The following is an 18,882-nucleotide window of genomic DNA, read 5'->3' as shown; positions in this document are numbered from 1 at the left end:
GACGCAAGAGGGAGGGGATATGGGGATATACGTATGCATATAGCTGATTCACTTTGTTATACAGCAGAAACTAACACAACACTGTAAAGCAATTACACTCCAATAATGATGTTTAAAAAAAAAACAGTTCACAACATTAAAAAGAAGTGTGAGAGAAAAAGGGACAGATTAAAATAATAATAATAATAACTGGCAAAGTACCAATCACTGATAAAGCTGGGAGATGAGTACATGGATGTTCATTATGTTTTCTGTACATTTGTGTATTTTTAAATTTCATATAAAAGTCAAGCAAAAAAAAGGCACTCGAAGTTGTGCTACTAAGCCAGGAATAAGTCAGTGTTATCTCCTAAAATAGGAAAATCTTTTTACATCTGTGAAACAGAACAAAGGAAACTTCATTTACAAGAGTCAGGAGGCCAGAAGGGGAGCCCTCACCCACTGCTACTCAGCCTCAACCACAGACCCCCATGGAGGAAGGTTTCCTTTTTGCCCAGCAACTCAGCCAGTGAGAAACCATCACCACCCTGAACTCTCACTTTCCTCCAATGGACTTTTGTTCAAAATAGCCCCTCCCAACTTCCTCCTTTTTCTCTACAAAGTAACCTTCCTCTGCTTTGTTCGTGAGACTTGCCTATGGCTTTTGCTATTGCTTGCTTGTCCTGAATTGCAACTCTCTGTTATTCCCAAAGAAACCCATTTTGCTGGTAAAATAACTGGCTGTTTTACTTTTAAAGTTGGCACATCTAACATTGCAAAATTATTAAGCTAAATAATTCAAAATTGGCTTTTCAGCACTTTATACACAGTTTCAAAATAAGGAAGTATCTCTGTAAGGGCCCTAAGACCTCTATATTCTGACTTTGAACCAGTGCTTGTATAACATACATCTTCTTGACCAATTCTACTTAGTCTGAGCTGGAGGAAGCCCGCAACAGCCGGGACATCACGGGGGACATGCAGCCAGGGAATGAGTGACACCTTCTCCTCAGCGGGCACAAATCCTGAGCATCCTCCCCATGCTTGCACTCCCTGGCAGCGTCACCCTCTCCCACGTCCTCCCACTGCAGGTACGAGCATTCTGTCACCTGTGTCCTCCAGCCCATACCCAGCGGGTTCTTCTTCTCAGCAGGCCCTCAGGATCTCATTCTGTAGCCTGGTTCTCCTGTGACACCTTTCTCCCAAACCCTATCCCCACCTCCTTCCCTAAACACATGAATTCCCTTCATGTCCACCCAGGTAAGGCCACCACTGCTCTCCCACCCAGGCATCCCGAACTAGAAAGGGGTCAGCATTCTCATAGGTCCCATCACTATCTTCTATGTTTCCTAATACCTTCATTCAAATACCTGTTTTTGATACTTTTGCTTCTGGCCAAGACGAAATAACAGGGACGAGATTTACAAATGAAATGGTTTTCAAGACACTGGCTATCCTGCAGTGAAGAACAGTGATCCCTGACAGGAGGCAAAGAAGAGGAGCCCTTTAACTGCCCAGCTTCCTGCCTGACAAGTAGTTCTGGGTAACAGGAGAGACACCAGGTGGGGTCCAGCAGTCCCCCGAGGTGAAGAAACAGCACTGGGAGTCCAGGAAGGCCAAGGCGCTAGAGTCCACGGGCAGAGCACTGGATGGGACAGAGTCGTAGACAGCGCTGAGGATCTGCTGGCTCCAGCCAGGTACTGATCAACGGAAGTGTATAAGACAGGCATCCAAGCCAGGGATTAGTGGGGACCACCCTCCAAGTTCACACGGGGCCAAGGAGAGTTACTCTTCCAGTCACAGTGGAAAATTTCCTCATTTCGGGGCATTGGACAAAGTACTCAGAAGACTTTTGCCTCAGTGGTGGGGCAAAGTGACTCAACACTGGACTCAACATTACTCTGGTCCCACCTAACAAAGCCTAAAAGCCAGACCCACAGAATCAAACTGTTTCTGAGTAATTTAACAACATTCCAGAACAAAGGTCAAGAATATTTATAGAAATACAAAAATACCCAGCATCCAACAAGATAAAAGTCACAGTGTCTTGGTATCCAATCAAAAATGACCAGACATACAAGGAAGCAGGAAAACACAAACCATAATCAACCCAGAAATGACACAGATGATAAAATTAATAGACAAGGACATTTAAGCAGTTGTTGTAACCGTATTCCATATGTTCAAAAACCTAGAGGAAATATTAGACGTGTCAGAGACATGAAAGATACACGAAGACCCAAACAGAATCATAAATATACTCTTAACACCAAAAAAAGGCAGAAAAAGAGGAAAAGGGAACAGAGAGCACACTGCCAGCCTCGACACCAGGCCACGTTAAGTGGGGCCACCACTCGACACAGTCTTGGTTCTCTTTCCTCAGCCCCACCTACCTCCCCAACCACACCAGCACCCACTGCTTCTTAAATATGCTGCGAGTCTCTCACAGCTGACAGATGGCACCTGGGTCCCCTCTGCCTGGAAAACCCTTCATCACACCTTCCTACCTGGCAAATTCCTGTCTGCTCCTCAAGTCCGAAGTTCACCGAAAACTACTTCTGTCAGGTCACTGAGTCCTTCCTCAGTGCTCTCACAAGAGCACTTCCAGAGAATCAACACACTATAATTATCTAGTTTTACATATTTTTATTTATTCTGAATTATGAAAAAAATTTAAAATATAAAAAGGTCCAGAGAAGAATATAACAAATATCCATGTATTGGGATTTAATAAATGTTAACATTTGCTCACATATGACACCTACTTTAAAAAAAAGTAGTTTCTAACACACTGAGGAATTGACAACCTATTCAACTCCCTTCATCCACAGAGATAATCATTAATTTGCAGCATCCATAACTTCATTCTTTTACTACTTACATAACTATAAGTAATGCATTATTTTAAGAGTATATTTAGGACTTCTCTGGTGGCACAGTGGTTAAGAATCCACCTGCCAACGCAGAGCACACAGGTTCGAGCCCTGGTCCGGGAAGATCCCACACATCACGGAGCAACTAAGCCCGTGCGCCACAACTACTGAGCCTATGCTCCAGAGCCCGCATGCCACAACTACTGAAGCCCATATGCCTAGAGCCCGTGCTCCACAACAAGAGAAGCCACCACAATGAAAAGCCCGTGCACCGCAACAAAGAGTAGCCCCTGCTTGACACAACTAGAGAAAGCCCATGTGTGGCAATGAAGACCCAACGCAGCCAAAATAAATAAATTAATTAATTAAAAAAAATAAAAACAAGTATTTGGAGGTACCGGAGACAAATCAAGAACATGCAGAAACTGGAGGGAACACAATCACTGGAAGAAGGAGAGCAAGGAGGAAAGAGGCCAGAGTTCAGGACTACCAGCATGGCTGAAAATCAAACAGGAAAATCAGAAAAGAAGGGGAGCCCCCCCAAACCTACATTAAATTCCTCCCAAATCCTTGGCTGACTCCTAAACAGCAAGTGGTGGGATGAGACACCAAGAAACCAAGCAGAAAAATAGGTCAAACTCAAAGAACTAGAGAGTAGAAAAGAGGCCAGGGGGCGGGGGGTGCAGGGAGAGGTTGGTAAAAGGGAGCAAACACTCACACTCAGCTATAAGATGAATAAGGTCTGAGGATCGGATATAAGAATATGGTGATTGGGGGGCTTCCCTGGTGGCGCAGTGGTTGAGAGTCCACCTGCCGATGCAGGGGACACGGGTTCATGCCCCGGTCCGGGAAGATCCCACATGCCGCGGAGCGGCTGAGCCTGGGAGCCATGGCCGCTGAGCCTGCGCGTTCGGAGCCTGTGCTCCGCAACGGGAGAGGCCACAACAGTGAAAGGCCTGTGTACCACACACACACACACAAAAATACAGGTGATTAGGGCTTCCCTGGTGGCGCAGTGGTTGAGAGTCCGCCTGCCGATGCAGGGGACACGGGTTCGTGCCCTGGTCCGGGAAGATCCCAAATGCCGCGGAGCGGCTGGGCCCTTGAACCATGGCCGCTGAGCCTGCGTGTCCGAAGCCTGTGCTCCGTAACGGGAGAGGCCACAGCAGTGAGAGGCCAGCGTACCGCAAAAAAAAAAAAAAAAAAAAAAAAAAAACCCTGAAGGGTAAATGACTTTTTCAGACAACCAAAAGTTGAGTGATTCTGTCCCCAGTATACCCACAACATGCAAAATACTGAAGGAAGTGCTTCAAGCCAAAGGAATATGATCCCATACAGAAATCCAATCTATGAAAAGAAATGAAGACCTTCCCAACTCACTCTCTGGGGCTGGTAGTACCCTGATACCAAAACAAAAGATATCATACAGGAGGGACTTCCCTGGTGGCACAGTGGTTAAGAATCCACCTGCCAACACAGGTTCAGGCCCTAGTCCGGGAAGATCCCACATGCCCTGGAGCAGCTAAGCCCGAGCGCCACAACTACTGAGCCTGCGCTCTAGAGCCCGCCAGCTGCAACTACTGAGCCCGTGTGCCACAACTACTGAAGCCCACGTGCCTAGAGCTGTGTTCCACAACAAGAGAAGCCACTGACTGCAATGAGAAGCCCACGCAGCCCAACGAGGAGTAGCCCCCACTCGCCGCAACTAGAGAAAGCCCGTGCACAGCAACAAAGACCCAACATGGCCAAAAATAAATTTAAAAAAAATTTTAAAAAAGATATCATACGGGGAAAAAAGGTCATACACAAATATCTCATGAATATATATGATATACGCAAAAATCCTTAACAAAACACTAGTAAACCAAATCTATCCACTTTTTTTTTTTTTTTTTTTTTTTTTTTTTTTTTTTTTGCGGTACGCGGGCCTCTCACTGTTGTGGCCTCTCCCGTTTCGGAGCACAGGCTCCGGAAGCGCAGGCTCGGCGGCCATGGCTCACGGGCCCAGCCGCTCTGCGGCATGTGGGATCTTCCCGGACCGGGGCACGAACCCGTGTCCCCTGCATCAGCAGGCGGACTCTCAACCACTGCGCCACCAGGGAAACCCTAGCCACTTTCTTTTGTTTTGTTTTTTGGCTGTGCCACACAGCATGTGGGATCTTAGTTCCCCAACCAGGGATTGAACCTGTGCCCCCTGCAAAGGAAGCGCGGAGCCCTAAACACTGGACTGCCAGGGACTTCCCCCCAGCCACATTTTAAAAGGATTATACACCCCACACTAAGGGGATTTATCCTAAGAATGCAAAGTTGCTTTAACAGCTGAAAATTAATTAATACAACACATCATATTGATAGGAAAAAGGACAGAAACCAAATAATCATCGCAACAAATGTAGAAAAGGCATTTGACAAACTCCAACACCCCTTCATGGTAAAAACTTTCCATAAAATAGAACCAGAAAGCAACCTCCCCAACCAATGAAGACCCACTATCACCACTTCCATTCAACATTATATTAGAGGTTCTAGCTGGTACTACAAAGAAAAACAAATAAAAGGCATAATAATTGGAAAAAACTGTCTTTATTCACAGATGATATGATTATATAGATAGAAAACACAAAGGAATATACAAACCTACCATGAGAACTGATAAGTGAATTGAGCAAAGTTGCAAGATACATGGTAAGTATACATAAACCAACTGTGTTTTTGTACATTAACTAGTTGAGGGACTTCCCTGGTGGTCCAGTGGGCAAGACTCTGAGCTCCCAATGCAGGTGGCCCAGGTTTGATCCCTGGTCGGGGAACTAGATCCCTCATACATGCCACAACTAAGAATCCACATGCCGCATCTAAGAAGCCCACATGCTGCAACTAAAAGATCCCGCATGTCGCAACTAAGATGCCACGTGCCACAATTAAGACCCGGTGCAGCCAAAATAAAATAAATAAATATATTAAAAAATACTTATTAAAAAAACAAGTAGTTGAAAAACAATATAAAAATATTTTAAATAACATCAAAAATATCAAATACCTACAAACATACTTAATGAAAAAAGTGTACTTTTCACACTGAAAATTACAAAATGTTGCTGAGAAAAATTAAGGAAAATTTAAATAAATGGAGAGATATACCATTTGCACAGAAGACTCAAAGTTAATAACTCAATTCTAAAACTGATCTAGAGATTCAATGTAATCCCAACCACAGTCGGCACGACGGGCTTTCCGTCCTAGAACCATGGCCCAGTTTGTCCGTAACCTCGCGGAGAAGGCCCTGGCGCTAGTCAGCGCTGCTGTGACTTACTTGAAGCCTCGACTGGCCACATTTTGGCACTATGCCAAGGTTGAGCTGGTTCCTCCAACCCCTGCTGAGATCCCTACAGCTATTCAGAGCTTGAAAAAAATTATCAATAGTGCTCAAACTGGTAGCTTCAAACAGCTAACAGTTAAGGAAGCTCTACTGAATGGTTTGGTGGCCACTGAGGTGTGGATGTGGTTTTATGTTGGCGAGATCATAGGCAAGCGTGGCATCACTGGCTATAATGTTTGAAGACCAATCTTTGCTTTGTTATTTGGGTGTTCTTGGACCATGTGTGAGCAGACTGCTATTTGAATAAAATAAGACAATGTGGCAAAATCAGTGTTTTCTCTGTCAAGCACTACATGGAAGGTCACAATTTCTCTTGATATTAAGTTGGGTTGTCTTTTGCTTTAATACATTAATACAGCTCTAAATGCATGTGTTTGCTTAGCTTGCAATTGGAAAGGATAGATATGAATATACCAACCTGGTACATGTGTATATGAGGATAGCATTTTACTTTGAAGGCCTGAAATAAATGATATTTAAGCTTAATTTTAGAAAAGTTGGGGAAAGGCTTTGAGAAAACAAGAACTTGTTCCAGTAGGAGAAAAATAATACCATGTGCCAAACATGGTATATACTAGTTAAATCACCTAGTATGAAGAATACAATTTGGACTGTTTTTTTGTTTTTTAATTTTATTTATTTATTTATGGCTGTGTTGGGTCTTCGTTTCTGTGCAAGGGCTTTCTCTAGTTGTGGCAAGCGGGGGCCACTCTTCATCGCGGTGTGCGGGCCTCTCACTATTGCGGCCTCTCTTGTTGCGGAGCACAGGCTCCAGACACACAGGCTCAGTAATTGTGGCTCACGGGCCCAGCTGCTCCGCAGCATGTGGGATTGTCCCAGACCAGGGCTCGAACCCATGTCCCCTGCATTGGCAGGCAGATTCTCAACCACTGCGCCACCAGGGAAGCCCCTGGACTGTTTTTCTTTGCTAAAATCAGAGAAAGACCCCTTGGACAACAGCTCTGTCTGTAAATGTAGGGGTACTTTTTGTCAATTTGAATATAGCTTCCCCAAAAGAGACTAGCCGGGTGATATTCTGTGTGTCTTTGTAACATCTTTAACACTAGGACAGAGAATGAAAGCAATGACCTATGTTTTCAATCTAATTTTGATATGTTATTAATCTGTCTTTTTTTTTAAAGACCTATCTTTACAAAAATAAAATATCCTATAGATATTTAACAGGATTATAGTTTAGTAGCGTCCATGGGTCAAAATAGTATATTATGTCCTGAAATAAATACAAGTGATTGGTTAAAAAAAAAAAAAAAAAAAAGTAATCCCAACAAAACTCCCAGCAAAAATTCCTATCCAAATTGAAGAGCTGGGCTTCCCTGGTGGCGCAGTGGTTGAGCGTCTGCTTGCCGATGCAGAGGACACAGGTTCGCGCCCCGGTCCGGGAAGATCCCACATGCCGCGGAATGGCCGGGCTCCTGAGCTATGGCCACTGAGCCTGAGTCATGGCCGCTGAGCCTGCGCTTCCGGAGCCTGTGCTCCGCAACGGGAGAGGCCACAGCAGTGAGAGGCCCGCATACCGCAAAAAAAAAAAAAAAAAAAAAAAAAAAAAATTGAAGAGCTTATTCTAAAACTGGCAAGAGAATTTTGCAGAGGAATAAAGGTGGAGGTCTCACACTACCTGATTTCCAGACGGACCATAAAATTACAGACATTAAGGCAGCATGGGGCTTCCCTGGTGGCGCAGTGGTTAAGAATCCGCCTGCCAATGCAGGGAACACGGGTTCGAGCCCTGGTCCGGGAAGTTCCCACATGCCGCGGAGCAACTAAGCCCGTGCACCACAACTACTGAGCCTGCGCGCTAGAGCCCGCGAGCCGCAACTACTGAGCCCGTGTGCCACAACTACTGAGCCCGTGTGCCACAACTACTGAAGCCCGCGCGCCTAGAGCCCCTGCTCTGCAATGAGAAGCCACCGCAATGAGAAGCCCGCACACCGCAACGAAGAGTAGCCCCTGCTTGCTTCAACGAGAGAAAGCCCGTGTGCAGCAACGAAGACCCAACGCAGCCAAAAATAAATAAATCATTATTAAAAAAAAAAAAAAAGACAGCATGGTGTTGGCACAGGATAGAAATATAGACCAATGGAACATAACAAAAAGCCCAGAAATAAGCCTGCATACACATGTTCAATTAATTTACAATGAAGGATCCCATGCAATTTAAAGGAGGAAAAAGAGTTCTCAACAAACGATGCTAGAATGATTGTATAACTCATACGGGAAAAAAATGTACCCTTTTCCACCTCACACAAAAAATCATGCAAGACAGATCATTCATAAAGGAGATCAGTATTTGCTTGGACGTGGAGGGGCAAAAAAGGGTGGGAAGGAGGGATCCAAAGGGGCAGTCGGAAATTTGAGAAATGATGGATACATTCCCTATCTTGACTGTGGTGATGATTTCACAGGTGTACACATATGTCAAAACTTATCAAATTTTACACTTTAAACATGTGTAGTTTATTGTATGTCATTTGTATCTCAATAAAGCTGTTTAAAAGAAAAAGAGCGGGACTTCCCTGGTGGTCCAGTGGTTAAGACCCCATGCTCTCAATGCAGGGGGCCTGGGTTTGATCCCTGATCGGGGAACTAGATCCTGCGTGCCGCAACTAAGAGCCCACATGCCGCAGCCAAATAAATAAATAAATACAAGACCCGGTGCAGCCAAATAAATAAATACAAAAATAAATAAGTAAATAAATATTTTTTAAAAAAAAATAAAAGAAAAAGAGGAATCATAAACCTGAATACAGAAGCTACCACTATAAAGCTTCTACAAAGACAAAACACTGGACAGTGTCTTCACAATTCTGGTACAGGCACAACTGTCTTACAACACATAAAAAACGTAAAAATAAAATATTGAGCAATTTTGACTTCATCCAAATTAAAATTTTCTGCTCGTAAAAAAATACCATTGGGGGACTTCCCTGTTGGTGCAGTGGTTAAGAATCTGCCTACCAGGCTTCCCTGGTGGCGCAGTGGTTGAGAGTCCGCCTGCCGATGCAGGGGACACGGGTTTGTGCCCCGGTCCGGGAAGATCCCACATGCCGAAGAGCGGCTGAGCCCGTGAGCCATGGTCGCTAAGCCTGCGCGTCCGGAGCCTGTACTCCACAACGGGAGAGGCCACAACAGTGAGAGGCCTGTGTACCACAAAAAAAAAAAAAAAAAAGAATCTTCCTGCCAATGCTGGGCACACAGGTTCGATCCCTGGTCCAGAAAGATCCCACATACTGTGGAGCAACTAAGCCCATGTGCCACAACTACTGAGCCTGCACACTAGAGCCCGTGAGTCACAACTACTGAACCCACGTGCCACAACTACTGAAGCTCATGCACTCTAGGGCACACGTGCCACAACTACTGAGCCCGCATCCTGCAACTACTGAAGCCCGCACGCCTAGGTCCTGTGCTCTGCAACAAAAGAAGCCACCTCAATGAGGCAATGAGAAGCCCATGCACTGCAACAAAAAGTAGCCCCCACTCGCCACAACTAGAGAAAGCCTGTGTGCGGCAACAAAGACCCAACACAGCCAAAAATAAATAAAATTTTTAAAAAAAGATACCATTAAGAAACAAATAGGCAAACCACAAAATAGGAAACAACATTCACCCCTCACTTCCTCTCCTCCTCCCACTCCCTCACTGTATATGTATATACATACACACAAATATCATAAAGGACTTACAACAGAATATTTTTTTGAATTCCTAAAACTGAATAATAAAGACAATCCAACAAAAAGTGGACAAAAGACCTGACACTTCACAAGAGATACACAGATGGTCAAAAAGCATATGAGAAGTTGCTCACCACTGTTATTAAAACCATAATGAAATACCACTACCACCTGAATTAAAGTTAAAAAGACTGACAATATCAAGAGTTGGTATGCATGTGGAGAAACTAGAACTCTCATACATTACTGATGGGAGTATGAAATGGTACCAGTTTGGAAAACTGTTTAGCATTTTTTGTTTTGTTTTGTTTTTTAAATTTATTTGGCTGCATTGGGTCTCTGTTGCTGTGCATGGGCTTTCTCTAGTTGTGGTGAGCGGGGGCTACTCTTCATTGCGGTGTGCAGGCTTCTCATTGTGGTGGCTTCTCTTGTTGCGGAGCATGGGCTCTAAGTGCGCAGGCTTCGGCAGTTGTGGCACGCAGGCTCAGCAGCTGTGGCTCTTGGGCTCTAGAGCACAGGCTTAGTAGTGGCACATGGGCTTAGTTGCTCCATGGCATGTGGGAATCTTCCCAGACCAGGGCTCGAACCCATGTCCCTTGCATTGGCAGGCAGATTCTTAACCACTGTGCCACCAGGGAAGTCCCTGTTTGGCATTTTCTAAAAACAAATTAAACATATATCTATACTATGACCCAGCAATTCCACTCCTAGATATTCACTCAAAAGATATAACACATGTCCACAAAAGAATGTACAATAAACTCAGTGACTTTACTCACAACAGCTAAAAAGTGAAAGCAACCCAAATGTCTACCAATAAGAAAAATATTTTCACACAAAGGAATACTACTCAAACTATAAAACTATAGACAGGCATCAAAATCAATAAATTTCAAAAACATTATCTGAGCAAAAGAAGACAGACACAAAAGAGCATATACTTTATGACTCCATTTACATGACGTTCAAGGATGTGCAAAATTAATCTGTAAAAACAGAAATCAGAACAAATGTTGCCTTGCGATTTTGAAGGATAGCTTTAATACCTGAAAAGGGACACAAAGAAAAACTTTTAGGGATGACAGAAATGTTCTATATCTTTACATGAGTGATGGACACACGGGTGTATACATTCGTTAAAATTCATCAAACTTATATACTTAGGATCTGTACTTTGCACTGGGTGTAAAATATTCTTCAATAATTTTTAAATGGTGGAATATTTTTAAAGAAATAAAAGATTGCACATTCTGTGTTAAAAAGAGAGCTGCTTGTTGTATATGGACATGACATGATTTCCAAGAGGAAGAGGATAGCTGATGGACAGGGTGAGAATGATACACATTTTGGTGTCCTCTGAATTTTATGCTGAGTTCAGATTACCATGTGCATAACCACCCACTGGAGTCTGACCACATGAGTTGAGTCCTGGCTCTCTCATTTATTTACCGCTACCCTTGGGTACATTACTTGTTTGTGCCTCAGTGTTCTCACATGAATATTAACAGGAATATTAAGAGTAACGACCTCATTAACTTGTTTTTACGAATTAAATGGACTTCTCTGGTGGTCCAGTGGTTAAGGCTCCGGGCTTCCAATGCAGCAGGCGCAGGTTCGATCCCTGGTCGGGGAACTAAGATCCCACATGCCGCATGGCATGGCCAAAAAAAAAAAAAAGAATTAAATGATTACTGGGTTAGATGTCAAAATATAGAATTTAGCACTGGTTTTCACTCTCTGGTCTATAGTAAATTCTGCACAAGTCACGTACTCACTTTATGTAAAAATGTTATGTCTCATGAAAATACAAAGCTAACAAAAGGTAAAGCATTTTGTTTAAAAAAAAAAAATCAGGAATTCCCTGGCTGTCCGGTGGTTAAGACTTGGACTTTCACTGCTGTGGACCCAGGTTCAATCCCTGGTCAGGGAACTAAGATATCACAAGGCGCGGTGCGAGCAAAAAAAAAAAAAAAAGTGGGCTTCCCTGGTGGCGCAGTGGTTGAGAGTCCGCCTGCCAATGCAGGGGACACGGGTTCATGCCCCAGTCCGGGAAGATCCCACATACCGCGGAGCGGCTGGGCCCGTGAGCCATGGCCGCTGAGCCTGCGCATCTGGAGCCTGTGCTCTGCAACGGGAGAGGCCACAACAGTGAGAGGCCCGCATACCGAAAAAAAAAAAAAAGTAAAAAAGATTAAATGAGGCACTTTATTTTTTTTAATGAGGTACTTTAAAAAGTGGCTGGGCTTGTTTTTCTAAATGAAGTTTTATTGGAACACATACATGCACGAACACCAAAGTGCCTAAAACATAATCGATTACCATTATTATTCAAAAATGTAAAAACAGTACTTTAAAAGTTAGCCTTTTCCTTAACCAAAAAAAAAGGGGGGGAGGAGAGGCTTTAATCAGCCAGCCTGGGATGCAAATCCTGGCTCTATCACCTGTTTGTTGTATATCTTAGTTTCTTCATCTATAAAACAGGAAAATAATAGTTCCTATACCCTAGGGTTCCTGTGAGGATTAAATAATTCATATTAAGCATGTAAGACAGCAGCACACAATAAATGATCGAAGTGTTCTACTGCGTGTGTGTGCAAATAAATAGCCATTTCCTAGGCTTCAAACATTATCCTGTGCTGAGGTCGTATACCTGCAGCCTGACCTCTCCTCTGGGCTCCAGATTCTTCTGCAAGATTCCTTCTCCCTAACTACCCTTTAACTTGTCAGAATTCTCCCACTACTTTCAGCCACAAGAAAGCCTTACTTTCCACCTCCAACCTAAAACAACTCCCCTGCAACTGCCACCCCCCCCCAGCTTCCCCATCCACCCATCCGAAGTGCCCCAGTCCACCCATGTATGCCATCAATAAGCCTAGAAATCATCCCGAGTCCTCCCTTCCCCTCACACCCCTCTCCTAATCCATCAGCGCGTCCCAATAGCTCTACCTCCAAAATTACTCCCTCAGTCATCACCAAGGTCTAAACCACAAACACACTCACTCCCAATGCCTTGTCTCTCCCCCTCTTATTCATGTGTTGATGGCCCTCCCCAGCTCAATCTCCAGCCTGGGTCCCTCAAACTCAGACTCAACAGCCTGCAAGGAACAGCATGACTGGAAGGCCAATGCCCTAACCAAGGCTCTTGTGTCTCCCCCTTACCCTGGCCACATATCAGTCTTATCTAGGTTCCTGGAGGTCCACCTCAGGGCCTTTGCATGTGCTGCCCCCTCGGTCTAGAAGTCTCTGTCCCCCACTCTTCTCATAGCCAGCTGCTTCTTGCCTTCCAGAGCTTAGCTGACGTGACAGTTTGAGATGCCAAAAGGGAAGAGAAGCCAGAAAGGAAGGGACATGAAGAAAAGGTGAACAGCTGAGAGTGCCAGTGAGGGCCTGGGCACTGAGAGGCCAAGGGCATGGCAGAAAGAGGCCATGGGGGAGGTGACAGGTGGGTGAAAGAGTAAGAGGCTGGAAAAGGCCCTAAGGACAAGACAGGTGGGTACAGGGACAAAATGGGGGAGGGGGTACAGTGAAATGCAGGAACTAAGCGGAAGTGACAGACTGAACGAGCTGGTGGTGACAGGGTGGTGATCAGTACCAAAGTGGGAGCGGTCAGTAACAAGTGGGCAGACGATGCAGGTAGTTAGGCTGTAAGGACACAAAGCAGAAGTGGGGGTGTGCGAAAGATGTCACAGTGATGGTGGGAGGACATTCAATGGGCCCGTAAAGTACATGGGGGAAGGTGACAGGTGTGAAGGGAAGAGGTGATGGAGATGAAGGAAGAAATGGGGCTGCGAGGGGTAAGGAGGTGACAGAATGGGGGTAGGTGACTGGAGACACATGAGCCCACATGGTAATGGAAAGGGGACAGTAGCAGGGAGAGGAGCCAGTGAGTGGATAAGGGGACTGATGACAGCGGGCAGTGGGGAGGGTAGAGTCCCACATCGACTGGCAGGAGACCGGCCCTGGAGAGGGCACTGCGAGGGGGAGCACTGGCAGGTGGGTCAGGGCACTGACGGGAAGGGTCCCTAACAGAGCGGTGTGAGGGAGGAAGCAGTGAGGAGGGGAGTGGGGACACCGACAATCTTGGGAGGACTGATGGGGGATCTCGCCTGGGGGGGCACTGATGTTGGGGGCATCGGCAGCACAGGGGGAGGAAGGACATTAGGGGAAGGTTACTGGCAGGGAGGAGGGCACTTGGGGGGTCACTGATGTGGGAGTCGCTGACTGGAAGGGCACCACAGGTGGGGGTGAACACCGCTTTGGGGGACTCTGAGGGGATAAAGGAGGCGGGAGGGCACTGACATGGGACACTAACGGAGTGGTGCGGTGGACACTGATGGGAGGTCACTGGTGCGGGTGGGCCGTCAAGGGAGACACTGGTGGTGGACACTGACACGACGTCACTGTCAGGGGTGGACGCCGTTGTAGAGGACACTGACGGGGCGGGCACTGACATGGGGGAAACTGATCTGGTGGACACTAACCTGGGGGACGCTGACAAGGGTGGGCACTGACAAGGCGAGCATCACGGCGGCAGCGACGGGCGGGGCGTGGACGCTGACAAAGGGGTGGACACTGAGGGGGCAGCGACAGGCAGCTGGTGGACGCCGACATGAGGACACTGACGGGGTGGCCCCTCCGGGCCCGGCCAGCTAGTACCGCCGGCTCTGAGACGCGGCCGCACTCACCTGCCCCGCGGGCCGGGCGTCGCGGCGGCTCCTCGGAGGCCCGGGTGGAGGCCAGGGCGCGGGCGGAGGCGAAGCCCGGTCGGCCTGGGGCGGGCCGCGCGCACATGGGCCCGGCCGGGCGAGGCGCCCACGGACACGGCGCCTACAGACTCAGCGCGGCGGGCCGGCGGCTCGGGACCGGCTCGGGCCGCGGGCGGCGCTCCGGTCACTCCAAAATGGCGGTGGCGGCGGCCGGGCGCGCGCACGCCGGGGGCGGGGCCTCGTGCGGGGGCGGGGCCTCGTGCGGGGCCTCGCGCTCGCAGCGTGGCGGGGCCTCTAGGTGGGCGGGACCTCTGTTGGACGGGGCCTCGCGGGGTGGGGCGGGCGAGGCTTCCTCCGCTGGTCCCTCTGAGGTATCGCAAAATTTCTGCAAGAGCGTAAGTTTTGATGGGATAATGCGTTTGCGGTGATACATTTTCTAACACAACATCAGCAACAGAACAACCCCTCCGGAGGCCTGAAACGATTTGAGGGTCATACATCTGGGGCAGGGGTATCCCTGCTCCCTGGGAGCCTAACTCTAAGGCTGAAGGCCTCTGCGACTGGGGCAGCTGGGTGTCTCCTGAACTCCTTGGGCACATGGCGTGGACAAGGCCAGAGCAACAGTGAGCAGTGGTCAGCTCTCCGTCCTCACTACTACCCGGACTGGGAGCGTCGGAGCAGCAGCCACCAGACCCATGGTTTTTCCAGGTGCCCCCCAGGTTCTCGTAGTATTTTGCACATTAAAATATGTGCATTTGGCATTTGTCGAAGTTGTTTGACTCAATCAAACTGATCTCTAAAATGCGAATTGTTATTTCAGGTGGCAGCGTGAACCATGGGAGACGTGGAAAAAGAAATGGAACACGTAAGGAACATCTAACGCTCTTGCCAGTCATCCCCTTACTACCTCTCGGCTTCCAATGCACGTGGTCCGTGGCGGAAACGGATCTGACCCCTGGCCATGCTGAGCCTTGGCGGCAGAGGGAGCGGGAGACGTTGCGGGAGAAGGTTTGCTCCGGAGCTGCTCAGCAGGTGGCAGGCGCCCGCTTCCCCACGTCCGGCTCCTGCGGAGACATCTTCCCCTGGACGTCTTCCCCAGGCAAACGGCAGGGCAGGTTTCTGGCAAGTTCTGTAGGATGAACTTTCAGGAAGTGGGAATTAAAAAAGCGTCAAGCTCTCAACCGCGAATAGATTACAAGCCCTGCAAGCGCAGACCCCACCCCCAAGGCTGGAGGTGCGGTGGGTAGAGCTGCAGAACAGGGGCTCAGGGCTAGGAGTCCCAGTGCTTGAGATGCTCCCACTGGTTGTCCGGCTGTGCGTGCCTGCAACCCTCATCCTGATCGTGATGTTCTTCTGGGGTCAGCCAGGGCTCCTCCCCTCTCCCACCCCATCCTTGGTTCATCCACACGTCCCTCGACTTCTAACTACAGCCAGCTCTCTTCCTGCAGCCCTGGTCCAGGTTTCTCTCACCTGACTCACAGCAGCAGCCTCCCAGCAGGCTCCCGGCTTCTATCCTGCCACACTTGCTGGAGGCCAGCTTGTTGCAGTCAGCAGAGCACCCAGTGAAAAGAAGTCCAGGGCTTCCCTGGTGGCGCAGTGGTTGGGAGTCCGCCTGCCGATGCAGGGGACGCAGGTTCGTGCCTCGGTCCAGGAGGATCCCACATGCTGCGGAGCGGCTGGGCCTGCGCGTCCGGAGCCTGTGCTCCACAGTGGGAGAGGCCACAGCAGTGAGAGGCCCGCGTACCACAAAAAAAAAAACAAAAAACAAAAAACTGTGGGGGACCCAGTCATAAGGGAGCCGACACAATACTGTGAGATTTACCCCTGGAGCATGAGCAGGTTCCCAAGTAAATATAAGAGCAAAGTCCCCTCAAGCTTTTGCAGGGGGAGGGAAGGAACCATTTCCTAATGCGACAGAGCACTCTGCTCTCCTTAACAAGGCTGCTCTCAAGGAAAACTTATTAACCAGAGCCTGACCTGCTGGGGTGTTGTCAGAGCCTAACTGACCAGGGGAAGGGAAATGCCCAGCTCCAGCCTCCTCTGGGCAGCCTGTCCCAACCAAGGGGAGAAAAATGACTGAGAAACACTTGTGAAGTTCACAGTCCAGAGGCACAGGCTGAGTAAAAGAACTGAGGCCTGATCACAGGACCATAGAAGGCTTCCCCTCTCCCACACCTCACCTCCACATTATTAAGACCTACTTATAGCAGTTCCTTTCACCCAGTACATCATGTCTGGCTATCAGGAAAAAATTACAAGGCAAATTACACAATTAAAGGGTAAAAAACACAATTTGAAGAGACAGAGCAAGGTTCAGAACCAGATAGGGCAGAGATGTTGGAATTATCAGACTGGGAATTTAAAACCATTATGTTTAATATGCTGAGGGCTCTCATGGATAAAGTAGACGACATGTAAGAACAGATGGGTAATGCAAGCGGAGAGATGGAAATGCTAAGAAAGAACCAAAAAGAAATGCTAGACATAAAAAACGCCGTAGCAGATATGAAGACTGCCTTTGATGGGCTTATTAGCAGACTGGATAACACTAAGGAAAGAATCTCTGAAATGGAGTATATCTCAATAGAATCTTCAAAAACTGAAAGGCAAACAGAACAAAGACTGAAAAAAAACAGAACATCCAAGGACTTTTGTTCTACAAAAGGTGTAACATACACATAATGGGAATATCAGAACAAGAAGAAAGAAACAGAAGAAATATTTGAAATGATTCTACATTGCACTAAAGGTTCTAGTCAGTGCAATAAGGCAAGAAAAAAATTAAAGTCATACAGATTAAAAGGAAGAAGCAAAATTGTCTTTATTCACAGATAACATGATCATCTATTTAGAAAATCCTAAGGGATCTATCAAAAAAATCTGCTAGAAACAATAAACTAGTTTAACAAGGTCACAGGATACAATATCGATATACAAACAACAGTTGTATTTCTATAATTAGAAACAAACAATCTGAAAATGGAATTAAGAAAAAAATTCCAGGGAATTCCCTGGCAGTCCAGTGGTTAGGACTCGGCACTTTCACTGCCGAGGGCCTGGATTCAATCTCTGGTCAGGGAACTAAAGTCCCACATGCCACACGGTGTGGCCAAAAGGAAAGGAAAAGAAAAGAAAAAGATTCCATTTACAACTGCATCAAAATGAATAAAATACTTAGGAATAAATATAACAAAAGAAGTGCATACAGAAAAGAGTCAGTGCAGCAGGCTAACAAGTTACCAAAAAACAAAACAAAAACAAACAAACAAATAAAACCCCTGCTTACACAGTTAGCCCTTGACTGGCATCTGAGAACCTGGATTTCGGGAAGGTTCCCACCATCCCTGGAAATGATCAGAGTGGCTCTTTGAGCCAAACAATATGACTTATGTTGAAATCTGCTTTCTTTCTGGGTGCCTGGAATTTTGTTAGGCACCAGACAGAGACTGCCTACCTGGCCAGCCCTGCACTGGACTGAACAGTGGCCCCACCCGAAAGATATACATCTACCCCAAACCTGTGAATTGGAAAAAGGGTCTTTGCAGATGTTATTAAGTTAAGATCTCAAGATAGATCATCCTGGATCAGCGTGGGTCTTAAATCCAATGACAAGTATCCTTCTCAGAAAAGGAGAGACGACACAGGGAAGAAAGCGATGTAAAGACAGAGACAGAAATTGGAGTGATAAACCTACAAGGATTGCTGGCAGCAACCAGAAGGTAGCATAGAGGCCTGAAATGGATTGTCCCTTGGAGCCTCTGTAAGGAACCAACCAGGCTGACACCTTGATTTCAGGCTTCTGGCCTCCTGAACTGTGAGAGAACAAATTTCTGTTGTTTGAAGTCTCCAGGTTTGTATCAGTTTGTTACAGCAGCCTTAGGAAATAAATATAAGTTCCCAATAAAACCGTGGGCGCTGAGTTTCTGATGAACTTACCTGGTTGGCAACATTTCACACCCATTGTCACAACTCCCTGGGACAATTAAGTTTGTCCTGTGTAGCTACATGATGACCGTGGAAGCTGGCACCTGGTCTCCCCCAAACTTAGCCCCATGAGCCTTTTCCCTTTGCTGATTTTACCTTGTATCCTTTTCCTGTAATAAATCATGGCCATGAAAATGACTCTATGCTGAGTCCTATGAGCCCTTCTACAAATCATCAAATCTGGGGGTGATCTTGCAACTCCCATGCAATAAAAACTACAAAACACTGCTGAGAAGAATTAGACAAGACCTAAATAAATGGAGAGA

The 18,882-nt window shown here is 46.8% G+C and overlaps 2 protein-coding genes across 9 annotated transcripts in view; one reads left to right on the top strand and one right to left on the bottom strand.

Moving 5' to 3' along the window:
* PPP6R2 (protein phosphatase 6 regulatory subunit 2) overlaps nt 1-14,824 on the bottom strand; it is an 85,210-nt gene extending 70,386 nt beyond the window's left edge. For 6 of the 8 annotated variants that reach the window (XM_082636988.1, XM_082636983.1, XM_082636986.1 and 3 more), the window contains exon 1: nt 14,612-14,824. The gene's annotated coding sequence lies outside the window, so the exon portion shown is untranslated. Of the gene's footprint in view, nt 1-11,453; nt 11,857-14,611 lie in introns of those variants that run through there. The other 2 variants (XM_082636987.1, XM_082636984.1) reach the window with 2 other exon arrangements.
* On the top strand, nt 6,088-7,085 carry LOC309811789 (ATP synthase subunit g, mitochondrial-like). The gene has a single exon (XM_082634958.1). The coding sequence runs from the start codon at nt 6,100-6,102 to the stop codon at nt 6,409-6,411; it is 312 nt and encodes a 103-aa protein (XP_082491084.1). The 5' UTR covers nt 6,088-6,099; the 3' UTR covers nt 6,412-7,085.
* Nucleotides 14,825-18,882: the final 4,058 nt, after the last annotated feature.

This window comes from Mesoplodon mirus (assembly GCF_964341445.2).
Source record: "Mesoplodon mirus genome assembly, chromosome: 11".
NCBI classification, from domain to species: domain Eukaryota; kingdom Metazoa; phylum Chordata; class Mammalia; order Artiodactyla; family Ziphiidae; genus Mesoplodon; species Mesoplodon mirus.
The sequence above is the reverse complement of the archived record's forward strand: the minus strand, read 5'-3'. Positions and strand labels throughout refer to the sequence as shown.